This window comes from Bos javanicus, chromosome 9 (genome assembly GCF_032452875.1).
Source record: "Bos javanicus breed banteng chromosome 9, ARS-OSU_banteng_1.0, whole genome shotgun sequence".
Lineage (NCBI taxonomy): Eukaryota > Metazoa > Chordata > Mammalia > Artiodactyla > Bovidae > Bos > Bos javanicus.
In genome coordinates, this window is record NC_083876.1 from 14,756,647 (window position 1) to 14,784,486 (window position 27,840).

Consider the following 27,840-nt stretch of genomic DNA (forward strand, 5'->3'; position numbering starts at 1 on the left):
CTCGGTTTTTAATTTCTTAGTCCAGAATACCTGCCAACTCATTGGAAAAGTCCCTGATGCTGAGAAAGATTGAGGGCAGAAGGAGAAGAGGGCATCAGATGAGATGGCTGGATGGCATCACCAATGCCATGGACATGAACTTGGGAAACTTCAGGAGAGGATGAAGGGACAGGGAGGCTTGGCACGCTGCAGTCCATGGGGTTGCAAAGAGTCAGACGTGACTGGGCAACTGAACAACAGCAACAGTCCTTGCCAAAAAGATATTACACACCATGCAGATACCTAACATAGGAAAGAGCTAGGTTGTATCTTTTATAAAGAATCAGCTCTGGAAATCAAATTCAAGATTCAATTTCCTCATAAGAAAACAAACATGTTGATTTATTGTTGTTGGATATTGAAAATATTCAGAATCTTAAGAAATCTATTAGTACAGATAAATAATAAAACATCTATATTTCAATAATGTAAAGAATGGCTGCAGGCAATCTTTGGCTTTATAGTTATGCCCATAGTTTCCACTTATCACACAGCCCAAATACCCAAGTAAGCCCACGATGATTACTTTAAAAAGTTTGGCTCCAAGTTAAGGAACAGAAATTCCATTAAATGCTTTAGAGTAAATAAGCATAAGGACAGTCTCCAGAGATTTTTTTAACAGTAGATATTTTTTCCACATAGAATCACCACCAAAACATTAATTTAGTGCATCTATGAATTACATACTGCTTTTATTTAAAAGTGATATATGACTTACTAAAAATAATTTTAAATACCCCAGGGCAATCATCTAATACTGAATTCAAGATGAATGCCATATAGACATTCCCAAGGTATTTATTATCTAGTAAGAACTGAAACTTATTTATCAGATCTTATATGAACAATCTCAGAGGCTAACATTCAAAAGCTATTTGAAAAATCATAGTATCCAAAAAAACTATTTCAAAATCAAAGCTTTGAAGTTTTGAAACAAAATTATTCCAAATACACTTGTCACTCAATGCGAACCAAAAAAAAACACATGCTAAAAATATATTTTGCTACAATCTCTTCAGTGTGTTTTATTGCATGTTAAACACATGCATAATTAAATTTCAGATTGACTCTTCATCTGGGCACCATTGTCCCAAGTAATTAGGGACTATTTCCCAACCAGGAAGCATGTTGGTCACAGACCAGTAGAACGAAGCACGAACACTCTTGTCAACGCATCAACCCTTCCCAAGGTCTGCCATTCCTTATTTTTAATCTATTCTACCTTTTTGTCTTATTACAAATTTCTCCCTCGAATCTACGTCATCTGTTACAATAAGATGGAGACACAGAACTTTTTCAAGATAATCCTCCAGAAGCAGCAGTTGTCTGCCCTTCCCCACATAAGCTCTTTTAGTCTATCCCCTCTCTCCCAAGAGCCTCCGGCATGTTATTTTCGCTAATTTGCTGCTTCTCTCAGAGAACTACTTGTTCTTATCTCAAGGACTGATGAATTTCAGTTCCCAAATTACATGGGAAATGAAAGAAGGGTGTTCCAAGTCCTTGGATCAGTAGCCAATAGAGACTGAACTTGGTACTTGAATGGATGCGATAAAGGAGAGTAGGTCATAAGAATGGGGTGGAGGAAGGAAGGAGGGGAAGAAAGCATAATGAAAAAGTAGAGGAGGAACTAAAAAAATAGAAAGACACTATGAAAAAAGAAGGCAGAGAATTTGAAACGAAAAGAGTTTATGAGAAAAAGAGACAAGAGGCATTACATAAAACCTAAGAACACAAATACCTCTCTATAAAGGCAAATTAAGATGGGAGGGTCAAAAAACAAGTCTCCTGATATGCAATAATTAATGACTATCACTATAGATCTCTTAAAAAATACTGCCTTATTTTCATCAAGTAAAACTAAACATTCAATGAAAGTTGGAAATTAAAAAATAATAGTTCCTAGCCTAGACGGGGGGAATAGTTTGGGGGAGGATGGATACATGTATACATATGGTTGAGTTAGTTTGCTGTTCACCTGAAATTATCATAACATTGTTAATCAGCTATACCCCAGTACAAAATAAAAAGTTAAAAAGATAATAATAATAGTTCCTAAATGATTATCAGGTGGTTAATAGCAGGCTGAGTTTCCAATATCTTCAGTGGATATGGAAGAAAAATAAAATAGTCCTCTTTAGCAAGTTACTCAAAGGTAAGTTTATAATAGGCATATCAATGAGCCAAAAAAAGTTCATAAGAACTTCACCAGATTCAGCATCTATTATTGGACAAGAAGCAATTGAGGCTAGTAAAAACCTGTCAAACTAGAATCTTCTTTCCCAATAAGGCATTTATTTTCCTGCACTTTACCAGTAAAGTCTGTAACTTGTTGAGCAAATATGCCTTTATACTCAGAGATCTCTGTTTCTCCATCATTGGTTTTGTTTTGGTTTTTTTTTTGTTTTTTGTTTTGGCTTATCACTAACGTGTTCATTGGGCTTCCCTGGTGGCTCAGTGGTAAAGAGTCCACCTGCCAATGGAGGAGACACGGATTCAATCCGTGTCAGGAGCTCCCCTGGAGAAGGAAATGGCAATCCACGCCAGTATTCTTGCCTGGGAAATTCCACAGACAGAAGAGCCTGGCAGGCTACAGTCCATGCCGTCCCATAGAGTTGGACATGACTGAGTGACCGAACAACAATGATGTGCACTTTGAGGCCTCTCCACATCCCTTGCTATCTTCACCAAGAATCTGATTCATGAATAAGAAAACATTCTGGGAAGAAACCAGGATTCTTAGGAAGAGAATCAGCAAGAAATTCAGCTAAATCTACCTAATTATGGGGAAGTTCTTCAATTTTCACTTGAGAAATCAGATTGAATTGGAAATATTTGTTTTCTACATATGGGGACTAACTTTCTGAGCCTCATACTGGGGAAATTTTAAAGCTTGCGCAGCAAATAGTCTTTCTCCTGTTCATTTGATCCAATTGATGCAAAAATTCCACTAAAAAGTCCACTCATAACCAAGACTGTTCATTTCCAATTCTGCCAAAGTCAGTACTCTTATCTGTCAATTAATTGCCTGACAGCAAGTCTGTATTACCCTTGGATCTTAAAATTAAAAAATTAAGATCAAGAATAGATAATCCCCTAAGAATTTATCTTATAAGTTGTAATAAAATGATTCAGAGAAGTTGTAAATGTGTTCATGCAGAAGTTAATCTCATAAACAGTTATCTTAATTATGTTGGTAGATAGTGATAACTTTTGGACTGACATGTTTGTAACTTTTCAATAAATGAGCAAGAGGAAGCAGCTTACTATGCTCTATAAAAGAAAAAATATTATCAACTAAATACAATCCACAAAAATTAAGCTTCTGAAACAAAATTCATAAAGGTTCAAAATAAAAGGTAGAAAAATGGGCATACAATATTGTATATACTATACAACTCATATTCTAAAAAGACATTTGCATTGAATATATATTGAAATGTTAACAGTAGTTAATCTCATTAACTAGTAGATTAGTAGAAATAGCATTTTAAATTTTCTTCTTTGAAAATTGATCAAATCCTCTGAAATAAGATATTGTTTTTAAAAGACATGGCTATGTTTCCACTAGTTTAACATACATTTTAATAAATAATAAATTAGTTTAAGTTTTAAGTCCACATACTTCTTTTATAAATAACCAGATAATCTTACGTTTTTACCTTATGAAAACTTCCATAAAATAATGCCTTCACTTCATCTGTGTCAAATGTAACAGTCTGCACCTCACCTCTTGTATCCTTGTTAAAGAATGATAATGTCTTGCTAGAAGCTGTAATCAACACATAATTGTTATTAAAATCAAATGCATGGAGATTCTATATTGAAAGTATTAACAATTAATTCTTGTTAAGGAGATCTCTAAAAATTTAATAATTCGGTTAAGATAAAATGTAATTCAAGTATTTACTGACCTATTTTTTAATAACTTTAAACATAAAAGCATAATCAAGGAAAAAGATATATACGTACATACATAGACATCCAGAAGGTTCTTAAAGAGAAGGAAAACCATAATAAAAAATATGCATGCATGGGCCTTAAGAGAAGATAAAAATCCTTACGATCTGCAATCACACCAACTTGTGGTTTATAGTCTCTGTCTGTGATCTGCCAAATTGCAAAAGGGTCGCTGGGAGTTTCTGGGAGGAGTCTGAATAGTAATATAATTGTATATGAAGGAGGGAGTCCATTGGGATGTAGTTCTCTGTTGGATAAAGCAAAATTAATTAACTAATTAGTAAGGATTTCTCATCAGAAATAGATGATATTTAAAATTTTTGGACTAGAATCTTTTCATGACTAGTATTGAAGCCATTTATAATAATCCAATTATATTATAATAATCCTTTTAATAATACATTATTAGAAGGGGAAAAAATTAAGAATGAGACCTCAAAATAGCAAACACTAAAGACCCATTATGTAAGCAGTAATAGTTTATTTATAATCTGATAAAGTCAAAAAGTCTGGGAAACTGCCAAATGGTCTTTCATCCTACAGTTAATAAATCATTTTTTCTAGATACATAGATGATTATAAAACTATATAATGATTTTAGAGTGATAAACATTGTATCTACGGATGTAATTTAAAGAGCATAAATCTCACTAAATATATTCAATTTCCAACATCAGGGATATGAGATAGTACGTAAGATGGCTCAAGGTTTCAATTTCTCCCTCCCTATACACTTCCAAAGTCCTCCCTTAAAATCAAATAAATCAAATAAGCTCCAGAAGGTCACACGTTCCCAGAAACAAAACCAATAATATATGTTACGGCCACATACATGTGCAAACGTTTAGTGCTGATAAACGGATATGATTCAAGTTTCTTGGCTCTAAGGCTATTGAACATAAAATGTGGACCCATGCGTCCTTCTAGACTTGAGTCAATCATTGTTCTAAGGGAACCTCTGAAATAGCCTGAGACCATTTAAGAACACTTTCTTCGTAAAGATAGGAAAAGGGCCTTGATAATCGGCCCATGGACAGAAAAGCAACTGCTCCACAGATTTGGACAGAGGCAGAGAACGGCTCTTGGGGTTTTGAGCCTCAGTGTGCCATAGTGCCGGCACTTCTGGAATATAACGCTGTCCTATGTTTGGGGTTTTTTTTCGATTTTTATTGGCATATGCTTGATTTGCAATGTTGCTTTTGCTTCTGCTGTACAGCAAAGTGAATCAGTTATACAAATACATAAAGCCTCTCTTTTTTAGATTCTTTTCCCATCTGTACAGGCTGGGACCTCTACTCCACACTCTGAAATGCCCTCCTTCTTAAAGTGTATGTTCTGGGCAAGCTGACACAATGTCTTTTGTATGTTCGAAAACCAACCATCTTCATGATGAAGTGAAGTGAGAGTTGCTCAGTCGTATCTAACTCTTTGCCAACCCATGAACTATAGCCCGCCAGGCTCCTCTGTCCATGAAATCTTCACAATATTCCACATTAAAAATAATATTGTCTCCATATAAAGTCATCAGTCACTTAGCCCATTTTTCTCCTTTTTTAGTTAATGAATGATTATGAAAAAATAAAGTATTTAATTGCATTTTATGCCTCTTTCAGCCACAAGATCTGACTCTTAAGAGGACAGTGGGCTGTCTTATGTGAAAATGTAGGAATCATAGCTTGAGGTGACAGAGTTAAACACTGGGTATTTAGGTTCACTGCAAAACCTAAAACTGCGAACTAGTGTGGTTAACCATAAAAGAGTTAGGAACTCACAGTGTGGTCACACTACAACAATACAATCTGTGCTTCCTTACAAAAAATTAGCCTTGGTTTTAGTCTGCATTTTCCGTCAGCTTTCCCAGAGCATTTCAAATTTCAGGCATCATCATCTGACTCTGTCCTAAAGTTTCTGAAAACTTTATTTCTTGGTGTTCTTTCCCCTCCAGAAGGTGCCAAACACATATTTTGGTTATCAGAACCAGGTACAAACTTTCATCAAGTTAAATAACAACATCTAGAACTGCCCAACAGGTCCCCGGAGCACCAGCCAATAAAAACTAACTGCCGCCTGTCGGATCACAGATCACTGACGGACTGCTGCAGTCTTTCATCTTCTGGAGTCAGAAGCTCTAGGAAGAATGCCTGATCCCATTCTGCACTGATTCCATCCAGCCCTTCTGCACCCACGGAGAAACGGTCAAGAGAAGAAGGTGCCTCCCTGCTTAAATAATCTCCCTTAGAAGAAGCATAACTACAGTCCTAGCCTTAAATTCAAAAGGATTTAGTAATCCATCACGTGGAAGATACAGGATGAGATTCTCAGAGTAGCAGGCTTGAGTACTAGTCTCCCATGTGACCTGATAAAAGACCCTTAACTCAGCTGTGGGGCTTCCCTGATGGCTCAGTGGTAAAGAATCTGTCTGCAACGCAGGAGATGCGGGAGACACGGATTCAATCCTTGGGTCGGGAAAATCCCCTGGAGGAAGAAATGGCAACCCACTCCAGTATTCATGCCAGGAGAATCCCAAGGACAGAGGAGCCTGGGGGCCTACAGTCCATGGGGTCACAAAGAGTCGGACATGACTGAGCAACTGAACATACACATCACACACACACACACACACACAACCCAACTGTACTTAAGGAAACTAAATCAGGTTATTCATATGACTTTTCTGACAATTCTAAAATACCAGAGTGATAAGAAATCAGCAAAGATTCTAAGACCCTCAAAAAAGCCTCTGGCCCATGGTAAGAAAGAGACCCTCCTGTTGTCAGACTCACACTGTAGGCTGGTTCACAAAGGCGTTCTTCTGAAGCCTGTAAGATGAGTAGCTGGGGAAAGAGCCTGACTCCAGGGAGACTCCTTGCACAGAAGCAAAATTCTTTTCTGTCAGATTGTACGCTTCAAGCATCTTAAAACCTTCACATCAGAACAGAAAATATTGAAATGAGGTTATCTGAATTATCTTATTGCTTAAATCCTGAAATAAATTAGCCCAAGAGTATGAACGCTTACCTGGTGAGGTGTAGCCGTCCAAATAAATGAGAGGGCAACCTGCAACGCACAGCATTGTTTAAGTCCAAGGCACCAGGGAAAACTAACATTACACACGCACAGAAAGCGCCTGCATATGGACAGCAAGTAACCAAACTGTTCATTCATTCACAGAACATGACAATCGAACCTTTTCTAAGTAGTTTTGTGTAGATTTTCAACTTGTAGGAGAAATTATACTATTGAGCAGTAGTAACCATGTTTTCTGGACAGTCTCCAGTCCACCTGGAATTTCACAACGTTCTTAAGAATGGTAAGACAGAATTAAAGGGGGAAATTTATATATTTTTTTCGATGAATTAAAGAACTTTTCGCCCAGCGAACTTTAAATTTATGCAAGGGCAGGAGGAATTGGTTGCCCGCCAGTCCTCTTCTCGGCCAAACGCTGGAGGCTCGTGCTCCTCACTGAACCATCCAGGGCAGGTGTGCAGGGGGTCCCAACCTGGGGCCCAGAGCTGGGACAGGACAGGCTGCATGCAAGACTCCCTGGAATGGATGGAACAGCTGCTCCTCCCTCCCTGCGCACTTTCACTAGGGCAGCTCCATTCTGAGCTTCAGCGTTAATTTTTACAGTAAGCCATTAACATTTGTTTACTTCCTCTGCCTCTAACCAGAGTTCTGAGATTCTAATATAATGTTTAATAGGGAAAAAAAAACAACACTTAAAAAGCACAGCTCTGCCTGGGATTAGGGGTTTAGATGAGCCACTCAACTATCTCCTTAATCTAATACTCCAAAAATCAGAGTTCATGAATGGGGAGGAGGACAAATGGATTTAAATCTTTTGTCCTTCACTGCATCTCAAAAGTTAAACTGGAGGTCTCGGTATACCATGAATATAGCCAAAGAAACAAATGAGAACCAAGTGCATTTCTACGGGGAACACTCGCATAAGGCTGTTTTTTCATGGCTCTCTTGAAGCACAGATGTTGACAGAACAAATACCAATTGATTACTAACAGGGAAAACCTTCACCTCACAGAAATGCTTCTATAAATGCATTTCTAAGTTGAAGATTCATTTTCTCAAATGTCACAGGCATTGAGATGGTGGGAAAAGGATATATACAAACATTTTATTTCCATACAAGGAATATTGCGTCTTCAAGACTAAAAATGGACCTCTGACAAGCACACAGTCAGCATGATCTCAATAGGAACAGTGATTCATCAGGTTCTCAAGTGGTTTCCCAGGATCTATTTATGCACAGACTTGATCTTGGTTAGGATAAGGAATGGTCTACACAGTAGTTACTTTTCAAAACAAGTGAGACTATGGGTCCATATGGACCATGACTTACTTGAAGTGGCAGTTTCACACACAAATGTGATGAGGTTGTCCTCGATCTTCTCAAAAGATTCAAAGTCATCCACGATGAACACATGCCGTTCGCTTGGCTTGCTCGCTATGTTGGCAAGCTCATTGTAGTCGACATCAGCCACACCAACTACAAAGACGCTGAACCCTGCAGAGCAATGTTTACAGAATTACACAAACTTTTATGGTCTAAACAATTCAAAATAAAATCTTATCAGAAATGATGCCAAATTTTCTCAGCTTATACATCAAGTTCTTTCAACATACTTTTTCCTGTTTTGGGGCTTATAGAATTCAATTAATTGGATTTCCTAAAATAAAATCTTAACAATTAAAAGGTGAACATTTTAAAAACAAAATGACTTAATGCAGCACTCAGTTCCTTCCACACATCCTAATATACCCATTAATATAAAATTCAGTTAATTGGATTTCCTAAAATAAAATCTTAACAATTAAAAGGTGAACATTTTAATAACAAAATGGCTTAATATAGCACTCATTTCCTTCCACACATCCTAAATATACCCATTAATTCTGCAGATGTCTTAGGCAACATTAGCATTTTAAGCCGATTTGACTCAGAAACCAACAATAGGCCCATTTTAACTGAATTCCTGAAACTAATTTACTCAATAAACTCAGGCTCAAAGTCAGCACTTTGACCACTTTCAAAATGAAATCTACAACTCCCGCTGGCAATAAACTTTCATTTATTTAGGCTAACCCAAATAAACAAAGTTTTCACTCCAAAAGTTTAATTCGACAGCAGGAAAAATAGGCTATATAAAAAACTGGTTACATAATTAGCTAGAAACAAGATAACTTGAGGAGCAATCATTCATAACCCCAAAGTTAAATCAGCGAGGAGCCCAACATCTGAAGAAATCTGTTCAAAGTGCCTAACCACAATGGAAATAATTTATAAAAACATCAGTGCATAGAATGATCTCTATTGTAAGAAGACAGTATGACTTAGTATTAATCATGACTCAGACTTTTAGCCAAAGACCCATACATGTGCAGATGACAAACTCCATATAATGAAGTACTTTACAATTTAGACCACAGTAAATCATGCATAGCATACAATTCTCTCTAAAATATGTCTACCTTGGACCCTGCCTGAGGGAGTGAGGTTGTTAAAGCAAGCACTATAAAGATCTTGTTTCATCTCTAATCATCTGACATAACTAATTTGAGGGGCAGTGTAACATTCTTGCTACAGGCTTTCAGAATGTTTGATTGCCAGGATCTACACCAGTGACGTCTCCCCAGACGCCTCTCCACTCCTTTGCAGTGAACCTTCCAGCAATCTGTTTGGGGCATGAGTCTACCAGGTCATGCTAAACCTATGTCCCTTCTTAGAGTGGGTTGAACCAGCATCAAGATTTACTTCTGCTATAGCAGGAAGCCTGCTTGAGGATCATCCCATCACTGCTGTCTGTACCCTTCCAACCACTACAGGGGACAGAGCCTGAGGCATGCATGTCTTACACAAAAAATACACCATGTCTTTGCTGAGCAATTATCCAACTGTTCCATGATTAAATGTAAAATAACATTAGAAGGGTATGGAAGAGGATAAAGTCAAAGAGAAACAATAAAGTAAAATCCATAATTTTGGTCTTTTGCAAGCATTTCTGGATGTTTGAAACTGTAAAATAAATGAGGGCAATCCCTGGGCGTCAAATGTGTGTCTGTGTTTACCTGACTGCTGGATGACCAAAGCCGCCTTCTTGACCTCATCCTGCGACCGACCATCCGTGACTACAACCAGCACCTTGGGGACATTCTTCCTCATGCCGCTCTCCCAGGTCAACACCTTCTCCTTGATAAAGGTCAGAGCCTTGCCTGTAGAATGTGGCACAGAACATGTTTGTGTCTTATCAGTGAAAACTATCCAAATGCCTTTAGTCACACCCAACGGTTAAGAATTTGAATGTTAAGAGTTATACTCAGCCCATCACTCCAAAGGCTTTGGAGAGCAAAAGTCTAAATACATGCTGATGAACAGTACCTGTTCTTGTGTTTCCTCCTCTGTACCGAATGTTCTGGAGGGCCCCCAGGGCCAGGGCCTTGTCATTGTATGTGTTCAGCTTAAACTCAGACTTGACCTCGTCACTGTACTGCACAAATGAGACCTGAAGAGAAAGGCAGTTTGGTGGTGAGGGTAAGTCAGCTCTTTTTATGTTTCAATTTTCAAATGAGTCCTCTAGTTGTAGAATGGGAAGGAGAAGTGTATTCGACCTGATGAAATATTATAAACACTTTATAGCTAATATTATAACACTGACTACCACTGTCTCACTAAATTCTCGAATTTCTGATCTTCATAAAAGTTTCAGTAATTGATAACTGATAAAGTACATGCACTGTATTTATTGTCCAGGATGTAAGAAGGGATGCATGAAGCTAGAGAGCAGTGACATTCCAGGATTAGAAATGAGAATATACTATCTTGAGCTCAAATGTTGGCTAAGCAATTGTTTCTCATTTCTACTGACTCCATCTATTCTCCATGGTAACATAAAAATGGCACATGTGTGACAATAATCATCACTCATCACAAACTCAGTGGCGGTGTGATTTAGTAGAAAGATTATAGGCTTTATACACAGGATCAATGGGATCAAAACTCTGCCGATTGATAGCTTTGTGACATTGGGCAAGTTCCCAACGTCTCTGGGTCTTCATTTTTTCATCAGCAAAATGGAAACAATTATACTTACTTTCTTCAGTCGTTTTAAGGAAGAAGAATCATATATACTAAGTAGCTGGCACATGGAAGCTAATAAAATATGGTAGCTTTTTTATTCTTATATTTTATCAGAAATATTAATTTCTAAAAGGATTTTTAAAATGGCTTAGTTGCTGACACATTAAATTAAGAACATAACTAGCCTGACATTTTACTCATCTTGGGTTGGAATAACATCCACAGGATTATTTGGGGATTTGAAATTTAATATATTCCATAAAACATTATTCCATAAAAGAAGACGTGATTTGTTTGCAGAATTATTTGTGGTTTATGTCAAAAGCTCTTATTTTCATAACATCTCTAAGATGTCACAATGAAGAGGTACAAACAGCCAAAATAAAGAAGAAAACTCACCAAGAGAAATATGGAAGGAAAGAACAATATTCCAAAAAAATAATAAAACCATTGTCTCTTGCCTTTAGGAATCAGTGATTTAGACAGAAGAGAAACACACAAATAATGACAATATAAAGTGGCAAGGGCCACAACAGCAATACAAACAGAACCCTTCAGGAGTTTGGAACGCCTAAAACTATCAAGGAAACTTCTCCAGAAAGCGTGGAATTGAAATGAGTCTTCAAGGTCGCAGAATCTGAATTACAAGTAACAGAGCCACTGGCGCTGAGTGTCATGACAGAGGGGACAACAGGTCCCCAACCAGTCACTAATCATCCCTGGATCTTCTGAGTTAAGAGGGTAGGACAGTTACAATGCCTTTAACTTCCAGAACACAAAGTGATCTTTTGTGAAAATGGATCCTTGTCAGAAGTTTTAAGCAGCAAGTTAGAGTTAGAATTCCCTAAATTCTTCAACAAGAACATCATCTAGCCAAGAGAATACCTAGAGGAATACTTATTTTTTCTATTCATTTTATCATTTACACCTAAGCCCTTCCCAAAAGTATATGTGTAAAGAAAATAGAAAATAAAGTCAAAATTGAGTTTATACTGAAAAGTCTTTGTACTTAAGAAGTTTGGAGGAAACGGCAAGACACTACAGATGAACAACCATTGAAACGACACCCACCTGAATTCCAGCAGGACTGATTTCATCAAAGCCTCCCACGGTATGGAAGATGAATTTTACAACTTTGTTAAAATTATCATCCCCAATACTCCAGGAAGCATCGGTCAGGAATACAATATCTGCTTTGGCCCCTTTGCACACTGGGGGAGAAAACACAAAAGAAGCCCAAAGTCTCATAAATTCTTTCATTCAAGTGAAGTTACAAAACTGAGAAATGTAGTCTAACACCCTGCTACTCCTCTGTGGTTCCAGCAGCAACAGCATCACGTGGGAATTTGACAGAAATGGAGTCTTGGGCCCGACCCCAGACTTCCTGAATCAGAATCAGCAGTAACAAAGTGCCAGATAATTCCAGTGCACAGTAAAGTTTGAGAAGTGCTCTCAATCTCTGCTCTGGAATTACTCCATCTGCGCACATTCTGCAAACACATGCTCCCTCCATATAGAATTCTTCAAGTAGCTTCAAACAATAAATGTGGAGGAAATCAAATTAAAAACAATTATTCACAGAACTTGAGTCATCAGTGGGTTTGGAGATTCTATATATAATCATCAAAGACTTGATGCAGATAAGGTGTCTTTTAAATTTTAAATTAAGCCACTAGAATCCTATGGAAGGACGAAAAGGGAGGAATAAAATAAAGAAACATCTTTAAATCTTCAGACTTGAAGGCTTAAGAAAATTCCGAAAATAAGAATTTAACATTTTAGTGACAAAAACTTAATGTGCAGAATATTTAACACCAAGAATGAATCCTAATGTAAATACGGACTTTGGATGATAATGATGTGCCAATATAGGTTCACAGGATGTAGCGAACATCCCACTCTGGCAGCAGGGGGATGTTGAGAGTTGGGGGAGGTTTGGATGGGAGGAGGCAGGGCATGTCTGGGACCTACATGTACTTTCAGTTCAAATTTGCGGTGAACCCAAAACTGCTCTAAAATTTAACTGCTCTAAAATAAAATTTAACGTCTATTAAGACCTTAGCATGTCTTTAAGCAAAAATTATTTACTGAATTCTTTTCAAAAGTTTAATTTAAAGAAACTCAACTATTTTATCCTATAATAATACACTTTTAATTTTACTTCTTTAATAGACTTGATAAAATCATAAGATAAAATCATACCAAAAAGGCTAAGATAAAATCATAGCCTTCTAAGTTTTCCAAGATTAAAAAAAAAAAAAAAAATCTTTAAAGTCTGAAATGCTTTCAGTTAAATGCTGGAAACAGAACGTAGGAAAAGAATAAACCAGTAGTTAATTTGTTATTCAGTCGCTCAGTCATGTCTGACTCTGCAACCCCACGGACTGCAGCACGCCAGCTTTCCTGTCCCTCCCTACCTATTGGAGCTTGCTCACACTCATGTCCATGACTCATCCAACCATCTCATCCTCTGTCACCTGAAACTTAATTTGATGAAACGCTGAGCATTGCCCCAAATTACAGGGAGACCAGTAGGAATAGCTCAGTATATGTCTTTTTACCAGTTCTCTGCAAGTGACAATTATGTCTCCAGCTTTGGTGAATGGAAATTTTTCAGCTTTGTGTAATCCAGGGCCTCTCAGGTCAGAAGCCAGGAATTCCAAAGTCAAAGGCCACAGGAGTTACATTGCAGATTTAGCACCAAAGGTTCCCAGTGCTTGTTAATGCCAACAGCCAGAAGAAAGAAATGCCCACCATGTGACTATCGATTTTATAAGGCATCACTAGACATTCATCTGCAAAACTGAGGAAACAGAGCTCCACTGAGAGCTGCAGTGGTTTATGATTGATTTTAGTCACACTAAAATGTGTCTGGAGCAAGGGAAGAGAGAATCACTGGTCATCTTTGCCTTTGATCTAAAAACGCTTCCGCAGGAATAATAAATCAGAAATGTCCTATGTCAACTGTAAATGATGTATAGGGTGCGTAAGTAAGAAGGATCTCAGTCCCCAGCAGCTGAATGCATGGACTGATAGCATCACTTACCTTCCCGGGCTGGTGGAATTGTAGGAGGAGGAGGGGGTGTGGGTGGCTCTGTCGGGGCTTCCGTTGGTTTTAAGGCTAGAATTTAAAACAATAATTATAAAACCACAACAAGTACATATTTCATATCACAGAAAGTAAATCTTAAGAGCCATTTCAGCCCTCGACAACAAATTAAGTCTCCCTGGCACTGATGCTGGGAATTCTATTTCATCCAAATTTGGTACCATTGGCAGACAGTATTGACTGCAGCAGGAACTGAAGCCCAGAATCAGAGGGAGAATGGGCAAAGGTCACTAATGCAACACATATTCACCTTCTCACTGTCTGCTAGAGCCAGCTCCCTCTTTGAGGTCTTTCCTTATTATACCAAACCTAACAGGGGCAGCACAGGTTTGCTACAGATAAAGGTGTTGAGCCGGCCACAGACCCCACCTCAAGGACCTGCCATCACCTCACTACTGCTGTTCTCGAGGAGAAGTGGTCATGCAGGAGTCACTTCAGCCTCCCACATCCAGAGGATCCTACTCTGAAGCCTTACAGAGACTCCCCAGATTACTCAAGCACTTACTAGTACGTTCTTTGACTGAAACACCTGGTCCCTCAAGATTTGGTGTCTGCACAAAGACAGTGACGCCATAATCAGTTTCTGGTGACAGGTCGGTGAAGCAGTGACTGGTTTCTGATCCACGCACTGTGATTTCCTGTCCTCTGGTTCCTGGTTAGGACAATGCCAGCATTGTCAATAGTTATATTTAAAGGCATGTTGATGCATCATTTTATAACCAAAATAACATCTTTACTAAAGTTTAAAATGTGACTACTATGTGCTCCAGGTATTTGTTTTTTATTTTTTGCACACGTACCATCTGCGGGGCTTAGTTTTAGTCTGTAGGAAGTGGCTGCTCGGTGAGCCAACCATCTGACACAGAATGTATCCCACCCGACTTGGTAAGTTTTCAGATCCGTCACATTCAAATATACTACAAAAAAAAAAAGGCAGGAAGAAACAGACTTACTTCCTAAACAAAGACAAAAAGCAAACTTTTAATCCTAGCACATTTTTAAAACTTTCATTGTGGCTGAAAAAGGTAATGCCTAAAGTCTCACATTGTTCACATTGTTTCCTTATTAAGAAATATACATGAAACAAACATGAAAATATGGTACAGTCAAAATGGATCTCCCTTTTTATCACTGATTTTCAAGAGAAGCAAATTCCACATTCAGGCATAACTCTGAGATACTGCAGGTTCAGTTCCAGACCATCAGAATAAAGCAAATATTGGTCCAGTAAACGAGTGACATGAATATTTTGACTTTCCAAGGCATATAAAAGTTATGTTTACACTATACCATAGTATATTAAGTGTGAAGTAGCTTTTTGTATGGAGAAGGCAATGGCGACCCACTCCAGTACTTTTGCCTGGTAAATCTTAAGGACAGAGGAGCCTGGTAGGCTGCAGTCCATGTGGTCGCTGAGTTGGACACGACTGAGCGACTTCACTTTCACTTTTCACTTTCATGCATTGGAGAAGGAAATGGCAACCCACTCCAGTGTTCTTGCCTGGAGAATCCCAGGGACAGGGAAGCCTGGTGGGCTGCCATCTATGGGGTTGTGCAGAGTCGGACATGACTGAATCGACTCAGCAGCAGCAGCTTTTTGTATAAAAAAAGTAATGTTCATACCTTCATTAAAAATACTTGATTGCTAAAAATGTTAACCATCATCTGAGCCTTCAGCCAATTGTAATCTTTTTGCAATAGTAACACCAAAGATCAGTGATCTCAGATCACTATAACATAATAATAATGGAAAAGGTTGAAATATTTCAAGAACTACCAAATGTGACACAGAGACATGAAGTGAGCAAATGCTGATGGAAAAATGGCACCAGCAGACTTGCTCCATGCCAGGTTGCCACAAAACTTCAATTTACAGAAAATGCAGCATCTGCAAAGTGCAATAAAGCCAACTGCAATAAAACGAGGTCTGTCTGTAGCCCCTCTCAACACAATGAATGTCCAAGATCTCATGAAAAACAATGAGAATTTTTTCTGAAATTCTATCTGCTAAGTTCTGAAATAGTCATTAAAACATTTGATGATGATAAAATCTATCTGTGGGCTGAATCAGTAATCATGACATTTACATGAAAACTTTCAACTGTGCATGTGTTTACCCAGTCACTCAGTCGTGACTTTGTGACCACATGGGCTATAGTCCACCAGGCTCTTCTGTCCATGGAATTTTCCAGGCAAGGATACTGGAATGGGTTGCCTTTTCCTACTCCAGGGGATCTTCCCAACCCAGGGATTGAACTGCACCTCTTACATCTCCTGCATTGCCAGGTTAATTCTTTACAACTGAACCACCTAGGAAGCCCGTGTTTAACATCAAATGTCAGGAAAAACCACCTCGTTCTCAACTCTATGATCTTACATATTATTCATGGATGAAATAATAATTCCAAAATTTTTATCTTTCAAATTTTAAAATGTATTTTATATGAAATAAACATATCTCAACACACACATTTTGTAATTTTGATTATATGGCCTAAATATTTGTTTAGCTGGACACAAAAGGGTTACCTACTCAATGCTGAGGAAACATGCATATGTTAAGAAAGAAAATTAGAACAGACTGACCTGATCATTTATACTACACTTTTTCTTACAACCGCAAAAAGCTACGTGACTCACATGTAGTGCCTTGGTCGGTCAGAGGAACACTGAGTCCAGAATCATACTGAGCGTAGACATTCACATCATAGGTGGTGCTGGGGTTCAGATTGTGTAATGTGTATGATGTCACTTCTCCAACAAAAACTTCCATGGGCTCATTGGAACCTTTTATTACAATCACAAAAATACAGAGAAATATGTTATCCCTAGTCTCAATTTTTTTCTTAAAATCAAATGACTTAAATGATAGTATGAATACTATTGATTTCATAGCCCTTATGCACTTACTCCCTGTAATACATGCTACATTATATGCTGAATACAAAACTGTAGGCAGACACAATCCTTTTCTTGTTATTCTCAAAGTGTAGCACAATACCTAACATGTGTGCTAATGAATGCAGCATGTGTGCAATTAATGCTCCTTTAAAGAATAAAGCATCACACAGTCAACTACTCCAGACTTCAAGCTTCTTCTCTAAAGCCTCATTTTGCCAGCACAGTACTCTGTACACACTAGGTACTCAATTAACATTTTCCTGTTGTAGAGAGGATTTAAAAACATCTGTCTTGCATCCCATTCCTCCACTTTGAAGTTGTCTCTTTGTTTCTTGTACAGCTCACGTATTCTGACACTTGCCTTTTCTCCTTTTCCTTTTTCTGGTTCACACCCTTCCCGAGTACATGGAAGATACCTCAGCAAATTTAGCACAAAGAGTATATTTCTTCCATTTTGCTAAACATATAGACAGAACATGGAAACAAAGATGGCAAATAATTTAATAGAGAGGACATCCATTTAAGTGAAAGTGTCAGTGGGAAGTTGAAAAGCAAGCCTGTTGTGAATAAACTAAAATGCACATGCTCTAAATGGAATAATACCTTGACATAATGGGAAAAATACAGAAATAGTTTATATTAATTAAGTACCCATTATTTCACAAGCATAATAACATAAAGGTTGTCTGAACACAATTTCAATTTGTGGAATTTTATGAACCAGATAAGACATCTTAGTCATGCAAATTAATGGCAGTAACATCTAAACCCATAGTAACAATGATACTTTAAACCACGGGCTTGAATACTATTTCCAGAAATGTTACCTTTGGTAGGAGAGAACTTGATGTGATAACTGAACTGTCAGGAGAATCTAATCATGGAGGATGCAATTAAAAACACTCTCATACACAAATAACCCTCTAATGCATTTCTAAGATAACAAAGTTGTTTCCTTACCCACTGGCTTATACACAATTTTATATCCAAGAACAGGAGAGGGTGAAGGATCCCAGGACACCCTGAATCTGGTATACCATTCATCAGAGATGTGTATGTTCTGAGGAGGAAGTAATCCCACTGAAAACAAATATTGGCACACATTACTGACCTTTTATTAACAAACAAGGACTAACAAACATTAAGCATAGAACTTAATGAGTATTGACTATGAATATTGGCCGTGCAGCTCCACGAGAGCATATTAATAGTATCTCATAATGTTCTGATCCAAAAAACAATTAATAAGCACTGAAATGTTCAACAGAAAGCTTTGAAATTTTTCAAATTCAGACAGCAAATCAAACAGACTCAGGAACTGGTGATTTCCAGAACCAGTATGTTATATGATGCAGAATCATAGAGACTAAAATATATCTCATACCAGTTTTTGAATGTTATAGATCAAAGACTGTTAGAGCAAAAAAAAAAAAAAAAGCAGTTTTGAGACTATCTATCCCAACCATCTGGAGAAGGCAATGGCAACCCACTCCAGTACTCTTGCCTGGAAAATCCCATGGACAGAGGAGCCTGGTAGGCTGCCATCTATGGGGTCGCACAGAGTTGGACACGACTGAAGTGACTTAGCAGCAGCAGCAGCAACCCAACCATCTTATCACAAAAATAAACTATGGTTCGTCCAAGACTACACAGCTAGCTAATGACTAAAACAAGGTTCTTCCCCAACAGTGTTATAACCTCTACCAGCAGACCTAGAGAAAATCCTTGGGCTTCCAGAGCTCAGGCTAACTCCATTCCCAGTAAGAGCAATGCTGTGAAATAGCATGATAGTCAGCCACTGAGTTATTATTCATAGCATTACACACATAAGGACTTCAACTTAAAAAACTGTTCTAATAACATAAACCAGAAGTGGCTTTGGCCCTTCCTAGAAAACTCAAGATCTAGGAGAGATTTTTCATGTTCTGTGATTCTGTGATTAAGAACAAAATTCTGAAATATGGCATTTCCTCCAGAAAAGTATCTAAATATATTCTGAAACCTCAGCGGGGGGGGAGTGAAAATTGGTAATTGCTCAATTAAAATTATCTCGAGTCACTAAACGGAGTCTCTGTTGACTCAGTTCTGTGGATGACAAGTGTCAAGAAATACAAATTCCTGACCTCCAGAGACTGAGCTGAAACACTGGTCCTGCTTTTCTCTCGGGAGCTTTCAAATGTTTCCTCTCCCAAATCCTGTAATGTTGTCAAGATTGTTTAAGCAGAGAAAGAGTCTGGGCAATTAAGCGTATCAAGGACCCTGAAATCATGTTACTTAAGGGGATTTTTGCTGAATGAAGTGGAAAAAAATTCTTAGCAACGTTGCCCAGTTAACAGAACCCAGTAGACTGATGGCCAGCCTGCCTCCAAGCTCAGCCAGAGACTCTCAGCTTTGGCTATGCACTAGAACTTTCAGTAGGTCCAGGCCATATCTAGACCGACTACTTCAGTATCTCTGTGAGTGGTGCCAAGGCATAGGCCTTTCTAAGGGTCCTCAGGTGATTCCAGCTACCAAACTGGAGAACTTGTGATCTAAATCATAAGAAACTGCCACCCGTGTGGGCTAGAAAAGACACCTGAACCCTGGTAATTCTTCGTAAATGACTTAGGACTATAAAGAAAGTTGAGCGCTGAAGACATGATATTTTTGAACTGTGGTGTTGAAGAAGACTCTTGAGAGTCCCTTGGACTGCAAGGAGATCCAACGAGTCCATTCTGAAGGAGATCAGTCCCAAATATTCATTGGTAGGACTGATGCTGAAGCTGAAACTCCAATACTTTGGTCACCAGATGCGAAGAACTGACTCATTGGAAAAGACCCTGATGCTGGAAAAGGTAGAAGGCAGGAGGACAAGAGGACAACAGAGGATGAGATGGTTGGATGACATCACTGACTCAATGGACATGAGTTTGAGTAAACTCTGGGAGTTGGTGATGGACAGGGAAGCCTGACGTGCTGCAGTCCATGGGGTCACAATAGTCGGACATGACTGAGCAACTGAACTGTACAATAGAAAAAAATATTTTTTAAAAAAACCTAACTTCGAAAAGGCAGAAGATGACTACTAATCATCTTGCTTTTTATGACAAATTCAATGGTGACACGGTATTTTTTGCTGACACGTAATTGATTAATAGCCACAGCCATAACTGATACCACACAAACTAAAATATTATTCAGTGACTAGGCAGTGGCTTTCCAAAGGATAAAGCTGTCTCAGGCAAAGAAAAATACACAGGCTTGTGTCTCATTTCCTTTTTCTAGTGGACCTTTAAAAAGTTAAAAACACATTCTGTTGTCATATCATCTTGACAAAATGCAATATATGATACAAATGTTGATGCAGTATTAATACCGTATCTGAGATACAGCTACTCAAAGACTACCAAGTTTAAAGATTATGAAAGGTAGAAGACATTTACCAGTTCTTCCATTTCCAGTCAAATGGGTACCATCTCCATCTTCATAAACAGGAATAACAGTAATTTTATACGGAGTATCAGGCTGCAGGGGCTGGAGAATTACGTTGTTTCTTCTGCCTGGGACGGTGGTCTGCAGGGGAAGTTAAATTATGAAGTTATTACCAGCTAGAGGATTTTCAGATCAATATGTGTTCCCATAGACAGCAATGTTTTCTTCCTGGTTCCTTCTTGTTGTACAGTGTTCATGGTGGGGCAAACTGTCTTCCCTGCCACCCAACAGCAAGGGGAATGGTTTTAGAGTCAGGTACATCTCAGCTCAAATAGTACATCAGCCATGTCCCTGTCCTGTGGCTCAGTCTCCCAGAGGGAAGGAAGCCTTGAGAATGAAAGGCAGCATCTCGCACACATGTGACCAAGCATCGCTGCGCCCCTCTCCTTTCTCACTCAACCCTCCGTGTCGGTTTTACGGTGCTCCTTCCTCACACATGCACCCGGTGCCCACCAGGGGCCAGGTGTGACACCCTCCACAGGAGCACACCAGGAAGCAAAAGTAGACTCAGTTTCTGTCCTCAAGAGGATCAGTTTGGCTGATATTAACTAGGGGTTAATCAACTGCCCCCATGAAGAGGAAATGAACCAGACAGAGCTCTCAGCCTCTCTTCCAACCCTATGCTCTGCTTCTACAAACAGGGATCACTTAAAACAGTGACTTCAGCACGGTGTCCCCTAAATCCAAACGGTGAAGTGGGGGGAAATTACATTTTTAGTGTCTTCAGAAAAAGACAGGAAATTGCATATTTGTCAGTGGCAAAGCTGAATAAACACTAAAGCCTGAGCCTCTCTGCTTTAGCAACTAAGTGTGGTAATACTGCGTATCTCATCTTGAGCAGAAACTTAAAGACAGTTATGTGACTTTCTGATTAACAAAAATAGGGGCTTGAATTTGAGTTTAATATTTCAAGTTCAAGTAGAACAAAGGTTACAGCATGGGGATCATGAAGGAAGAACTATCAAAGACAATTGCTGTTTTTCAGTCACTAAGCCATGTCCAACTCTTTGCGACCCCATGGACTGCAGCATGCCAGGCTTCCCTGTCCTTCACCATCTCCCGGAGTTTGCTCAAACTCATGTTCATTGAGTCAAAGAAGATACATGTGACAAAATGGCTACAAAGCACAGACTTCACTGCCTTACAATCAACATTCTGTGTCATATTCTACTAACCTATCACATCAATTAACCATTAAACTTTAAAGAAAGTAGTGAGTTCATCCCTCTGTAGTAGATGGATATACATACTGAGAACTAGGAAGAAGCTTGAAGAAACTTGAATCGGGTTCTAGAGTGACAAAATACGACACTCAAAAAGTTTAAGACTAATATGAGAGTGCTGCTAAGTCACAATGAGAATCGGACTCACATATTCATCAATCGGGTCACCAACAGTGGGAGAATAAATGATCCTGTATTGTTGAACCGGCCCATCAGCGTGATCCCAGGCTACCGAGAGGCTGTTGGTGGTCTCCCCAAAGACTCTGAGATTTCTTGGTCCACTTCGTGGTACTAAATAAATAAATACAACAATTAGTTTCCAGTCTGTGATCACAGTGAACGTGGGGTGGGGGGTGTGAAAGAAATGTCCCCAGGGCAGGACCTCACCACTCTCTAGATTGCTTACTCCCTTATGACGAAGTACACCTCTATGGTTCTCATGTGAAACCAGAATAGAAAATGCTGTATTCGGAGCGATCCAGGCTTCACTTAAACAGCCCCCAGCACCCCTCACTCCCCACCCGCACCACCCCCAGGCCTCCCACCCTGAGTCACAAGAGAACCCGGTGGAGAAAGGATTTTCGCCTCACATGTGCGGCCCTGGGCAGGGCTGGGATTCCCTTCGGCATCTGAGTAGAGCGCGACGATGTTCACAGAATAGGGCGTGTCCGGAATCAGCTGCTCCAAGTGCACCGTGTAGGTATTTCCTGGCACCACAATCTGGAGGGGAGGACATGCCAGATTCTGTCTGGTGACAACCCAAACACTTACCAAGTCTTCATTAGTCAGCATAATAACGTTTACAATAAAAGCGGAGCCTAACAGCAGAAGCCAACTTCTGTGCTACCTCGTGAGATATGCCCAAGCCATAGCATTCGATGCAATTTAGCCTCAGAAATTTCCTCTCCAAAAAAGTTAGTTCATACTGAACCCTTACTTCAATTATCTCCTATTTATGTTTATTGTAAAAGATTCTCAAATACAACATCCAGGGCTCATGACAGTGATCCAAAAGTGTCCTGAATGTTAGGTACACATAAGACAAGGGACCACACACACACACACACACACACTCGAGGGGCAGAGGTTTGCTATTAATATAGCAACTCCATGCAATGGGTAAGGACAAAGTTGTCTGAATATACTCCGCACACACAGGGACATGCAAATCAACATTCTTACAGAACACAGCCATTGCTCATTTGTTTAATCTTTGTTCATCATCATTGTTTATTGTGTAAAGACTCGTAAATTAAACTAGTTTATAAGTTTACTTTCCCATAGGTATTCTGATAATGCATGCGTGCTCAGTTACGTCCGACTCTTTGCTACCCCGTGGACTGCAGCCCACCTGGATCCTCTTCCCATGGAATTTTCCAGGAAAGAATACTGGAGTGGGTTTCTCTTTCCCACTCCAGAGGATTTTCCTGACCCAGGGATCAAACCCACGTCTCTGTGTCTCCTGCATTGGCAAGCGGATTCTTTACCAACTGCAGCACCTGGGAAGCCCATATTCAAGGTCAAATTAGTAATTTCTGATCTCTATTAATCTACTTTTTAAAAAAATAGCACAGTGCTATGAATTGAAGATAGACTGGGCAATCTGTTAAGAGCCAATGGAGGCAAACTTTAACAAAGTATTTTCTTAACAAAGACATGTGTATGTTGTAACAAAAGCCCATATTAACAAGGGCTAGCAAAGATTTGCATTAACTACTGGGGCTTTTAACTTATATAGCTTATTTCCATTTTTAAAATAAAATTCATTTTTGCTAACTAACCCTATAGGTAATACTTTAATTCATCAAAAGCCATCATTTAAGCATTACATGCAGGCTTGTCTATGGCTTGCATTCTCACAGGCAACCAACCAGGACACGAACATGAGACTAAGCTTATCAAGAAAGGAAGTTTCCAGGAGACCCAGTGCCACACCAACTGACTTATTGTCCGGGGCCGGCAACTACTACAGCTGGAGATGTAGTGAAATCTGCAGCATTCTTTTGCCAAGTTCCAAGGCAACAACATAACTTACAGATTCGGAGGGTCTTGTACCATCCTGAGGTGAATACACAATGCGATACTGCTGAACTGGGCCAGGTGCCGAGTCCCAGCGAACGTCCAGGCTGTTTGGTGTCGGATTGTACACTTGGACGTTTCTTGCCAGCCCTCTCACCACTGAGGAAAGAAAAGCCAACACATATTTCTTATGTTTGTTTATCTATGTTGAGTTTTTGTTATCACTTCTCCAGAACTTCCATTCTCCAAAAGGATAAAATATTGTCCTCCTTAAACATCTAATTATCCACACACAAAAGCAGATTAAAAATTTTCAAATCCAAATGTAGTCCAAGTTAGCCAACTATGTCTTCGGTCTATATGGAAGTGAAGTTGTTGCCAATAAAAACAAGCAAGTAAAAGCAACAGTACTGGGTTGGCCATAAAATGGGCTTCCCAGGTAGCTCAGTGGTAAAGAATCCACCTGCCAATGCAGGAGACGCAAGACATGCGGGTTCAATCCCTGGGTCGGGAAGAAGATCCCCTGGAGAAGGAATGGCAAAACACTCCAGTATTCTTGCCTGGAAAATTCCATGCGCAGAGGAGCCTGGTGGGCTACAGTGCATGGTGTCACAAAGAATAGGACACAATCAAGCGACTGAGCACTCATGGCCATAAAAGAAACTGAAAAGAAGCATCAGTTTTCCCACACAGGTACTGGAGAGATAGATGATTTTATAGCTCTGCCTTCTAAGGGAAACCTGGCAACACGGATGAAGCCACCTAATTCCAAATAGCTATCTTCACCCATTCATTCCTTCTCATTCAGCAAATCGACACTGAATGTCTTCTACGATTAAAATAAAAGGCAAAAGGAAGGAGAAAAGATACACTCAGTTCTCCATTAACTGCCTCAACTGGGACTTAGAAAAACATTCAAATTAAATCCGTGTATTAACCCCAAACTCTAGTTTAGCCAATATCATCATCTTTCCAGACCACTAATCTTTTGCCAAAAGAAGTCATCTGAACTTGCTCTCTTTCAGCCATCAGCAAGTGTATTTTTAAAGCCAAAGAAATATTTATAGGTATGCCCCAAAGCCTTTAAGCAATACTACACAGAATTGTAAAACCACTATAAACTGGTTTCTCAAGATGTTAATGGCAAATGAAAGCACTCAGATTTTCAACGCCATCAGCAAACCAGAGAAATGTGTGATTAAGTAATGTGACGAACAGATTTCAAAAATTGACACTGTGAAAGCCAGTTACAAAATACTGCTCCACATAAATTTATAAAGCACAAAGCAAAGTTCATGAATTTTTGCCAGTGAAACAGAATACGGACGATTATATATACATGTATAAATTCTGAAATTGCCATTTCAGAAGAAGAATGCCATTATAACTTTTCTGTTTCATACACTAAAATAATAACAGTTGGTGGCATTTGGATGGTAAACTAGCAACTTTTATAGTTTTATGCTATCGTGAATTTTCCAAATGTTCTTCAATGTGCCTACGTGGCCTTTACATTGAAAAGCAAAGTGTATCATGAAAGAGCTACGTTTTCTGCCTTCTTACTTACGTGTCCTTCCAGTATCTGACGTGCGTCCTCCGTCACCTTCAGAATAAACAGGCACCACTGTAACGGTGTACTGGGTATCCGGCTGTAGATTCCTAAGAATGGCATAATTGGTATTCCCAGGGATTGGTACCTAAAGATTTTAATAAAATGTAAAGTACTTGATTTGAAAAACTTGCAAAAGAAATAATGCTTCGAATGATACAATACTTAAAATATAAATCAAGACCAAATCAAGAAGCAAGTTCTGTAATACTGGGATGGAATGATGGGCTCCCAGAAGCACTGTTATAACTATTTGTGAAGGAAGACTTCTTACACTCATCCTAGACTCCCTCCTAGAACTCCCCGAATTATCACTTCCCTCAGCTCCAATCCTCTGTCCCCAAATCTCCCCAATCACCCAGGCACCCGAGGCAGCAACCTACTACCTTCCGTCAAGTTCTACTAAATGAATATGTATTTCTTAGGTTCCAAGGTAAATTTTTAATTCTTTAGCTCTACTTTGCAATCATTTGGCTGCAGTTGAAACAAACACACATTCTTCCCTACAGGAAATAATTACCAGTTCCTCCGGGCCCCCTGCTGTGGGTGCGTAGAAGAGCTTGTACTGGCGAGGACTGCCCTCAGCGTGGTCCCAGCGAACATTCAAACTGCTGGTGGAAGGGTCGTACACTCTGAGGTTCCTCACGGTATTCAAAGGTTCTGAAATGCACAGAAAGCATGTCACGGTGTGATGTGAACAACCGGCACACACAGAACACAGGTTCACTGATGTGTCCCAGGAACCCTAGAACACAGCAGGTCCCCCATAGTAGGCACCCCATAAATATTTGCCGAAGTAGTGAATAAATGAAAGAGTGTCTGTGATCATCTCTCCAGATGAATGTCTGTCTCATCTCTCCAGAGACATTTTGGCTCCAAAGGCAGTTTTTATTTGCTTTATCCTAGAGCATAATCCCAGGGATGGGGGAGCCTGGTGGGCTACCATCTGTGGGGTCGCACAGAGTCGGACACAACTGAAGCGACTTAGCAGCAGCAGTAGCAGCAGCAGAGAATAATACCAACCCAATGGACATGAGTTTGAGTAAATTCCCGGAGCTGGTGATGGACAGGTAGGCCTGGCGTGCTGCAGTCCACTGGGTCTCAAAGAGTCGGACACGACTGAGCGACTGAACTACAGAGTAATTATAAATGTCTTTTTTCCGTGAACAGAGACAGAGAATTCCAAGGATATTAAAAACAATTGAGATCATTATCAACATGCATTTTAAAAGATTAGCAAAGCTCTGTGTCGCCCCAGGGTTTCCAGAGAAAGATATGATTCCATTTCCAGGAAGGTTATTTAAAAAGCCACAGAACTGGGCTTCTCTGGTGGCCCAGTGCTATACAATCTGCCTGCCAATGTGGGAGACACGGGTTCGAGCCCTGATCTGGGAAGATCCTACATGCTACGGAGCAATTCAACACACACATCACAACTGTTGAGCCTGTGCTCTAGACCCCAGAAGCTGCAACCACTGAAGCTCAAGAGCCCTAGAGCCTGGTGCTTTGCAACAAGAGACGCCACCTCAGTGAGAAGCCTGAGCACAGCAAAGAGAGAGTAGCCCCTCCTCACGCCAACTAGAGAAAAGCCCACGCGGCATCAAAGACCCAGAAAAGCCAAAAGTAAACAAATGAGTTAATTCTTTTGTTTTTAAAGCCACAGGATTCTGGGTTCACTTACTGGTCTTGCCTCTTCCCGTCATGCGACCACCTTCGCCATCCGGATACAGGGAGGACACAGTGATGGTGTAAGGAGTGTCAGGCTTCAGCTTCTGCAGCAGAACACTGTTCTGCCGTCCTCCTATAGTGGTCTTGAGCAAAACAAGAGTAAGTGTCAGCCTTGTCTCTCCATCTCACTAACCTGCTAGAGAAAGCTCTTTCTACAGGGTAGTTATAGAGAGACGCTTGCCAAGATCTGGAAACATGTCCCACAGTGAAAGTTCGAAATATATCTTAGGTATAATTTTAAATGTAAAAGATGTACCTTCAATCATAAAAAGGATTTTAAGCCTTAAACCTGGTGACCTTAAAAAGATATTTCAACGTGCTAGCTGCCAGCACTGTGAAATTTCATCCAAAACACGTTTCACAGAACTCTTCCCCAAAAAAAGGCATTAATCATAAGCAAGTTGCACAGGAACTTTAAGATAGCAAAGAACTGCACAGTATTGGAGGTGCCACACCATTCAGTATTATTCTTAACCTTTTTTACAGATGTTTCTTATTTGCTTTAAAAACACATTAAAATGATTCAGCAAAAGATCTAAAGCTTTTGGTTTCCCCCTCAAAAACTACCCCTCTAACAGCATGAGCTGGGAAACTACATGACGGGACCCTCTGCCAGGCCACACTCCAGGATTCCAGCCTTGTGGTATGAAGCTCTCTCAACGTCCTCTGATTACAGAGTCCCGCTTAAGGC

At 39.5% G+C, this 27,840-nt stretch overlaps 1 protein-coding gene across 3 annotated transcripts in view; it reads right to left on the bottom strand.

Moving 5' to 3' along the window:
• COL12A1 (collagen type XII alpha 1 chain) overlaps positions 1-27,840 on the bottom strand; it is a 114,796-nt gene that overhangs the window by 26,144 nt on the left and 60,812 nt on the right. For all 3 annotated transcript variants that reach the window (XM_061427226.1, XM_061427224.1, XM_061427225.1), the window contains 20 exons: positions 27,103-27,232; positions 25,942-26,081; positions 25,380-25,509; positions 23,829-23,971; positions 22,384-22,513; positions 21,942-22,084; positions 20,522-20,651; positions 18,060-18,179; positions 16,839-16,985; positions 14,999-15,115; positions 14,704-14,850; positions 14,136-14,210; positions 12,161-12,300; positions 10,391-10,514; positions 10,081-10,224; positions 8,354-8,518; positions 7,015-7,053; positions 6,780-6,918; positions 4,101-4,243; positions 3,699-3,808 (listed from right to left, as the gene is read on the bottom strand). In XM_061427226.1, the coding sequence (XP_061283210.1) occupies positions 3,699-3,808; positions 4,101-4,243; positions 6,780-6,918; positions 7,015-7,053; positions 8,354-8,518; positions 10,081-10,224; positions 10,391-10,514; positions 12,161-12,300; positions 14,136-14,210; positions 14,704-14,850; positions 14,999-15,115; positions 16,839-16,985; positions 18,060-18,179; positions 20,522-20,651; positions 21,942-22,084; positions 22,384-22,513; positions 23,829-23,971; positions 25,380-25,509; positions 25,942-26,081; positions 27,103-27,232 (2,556 nt within the window). The remainder of the gene's footprint in view (positions 1-3,698; positions 3,809-4,100; positions 4,244-6,779; positions 6,919-7,014; positions 7,054-8,353; positions 8,519-10,080; positions 10,225-10,390; positions 10,515-12,160; positions 12,301-14,135; positions 14,211-14,703; positions 14,851-14,998; positions 15,116-16,838; positions 16,986-18,059; positions 18,180-20,521; positions 20,652-21,941; positions 22,085-22,383; positions 22,514-23,828; positions 23,972-25,379; positions 25,510-25,941; positions 26,082-27,102; positions 27,233-27,840) is intronic.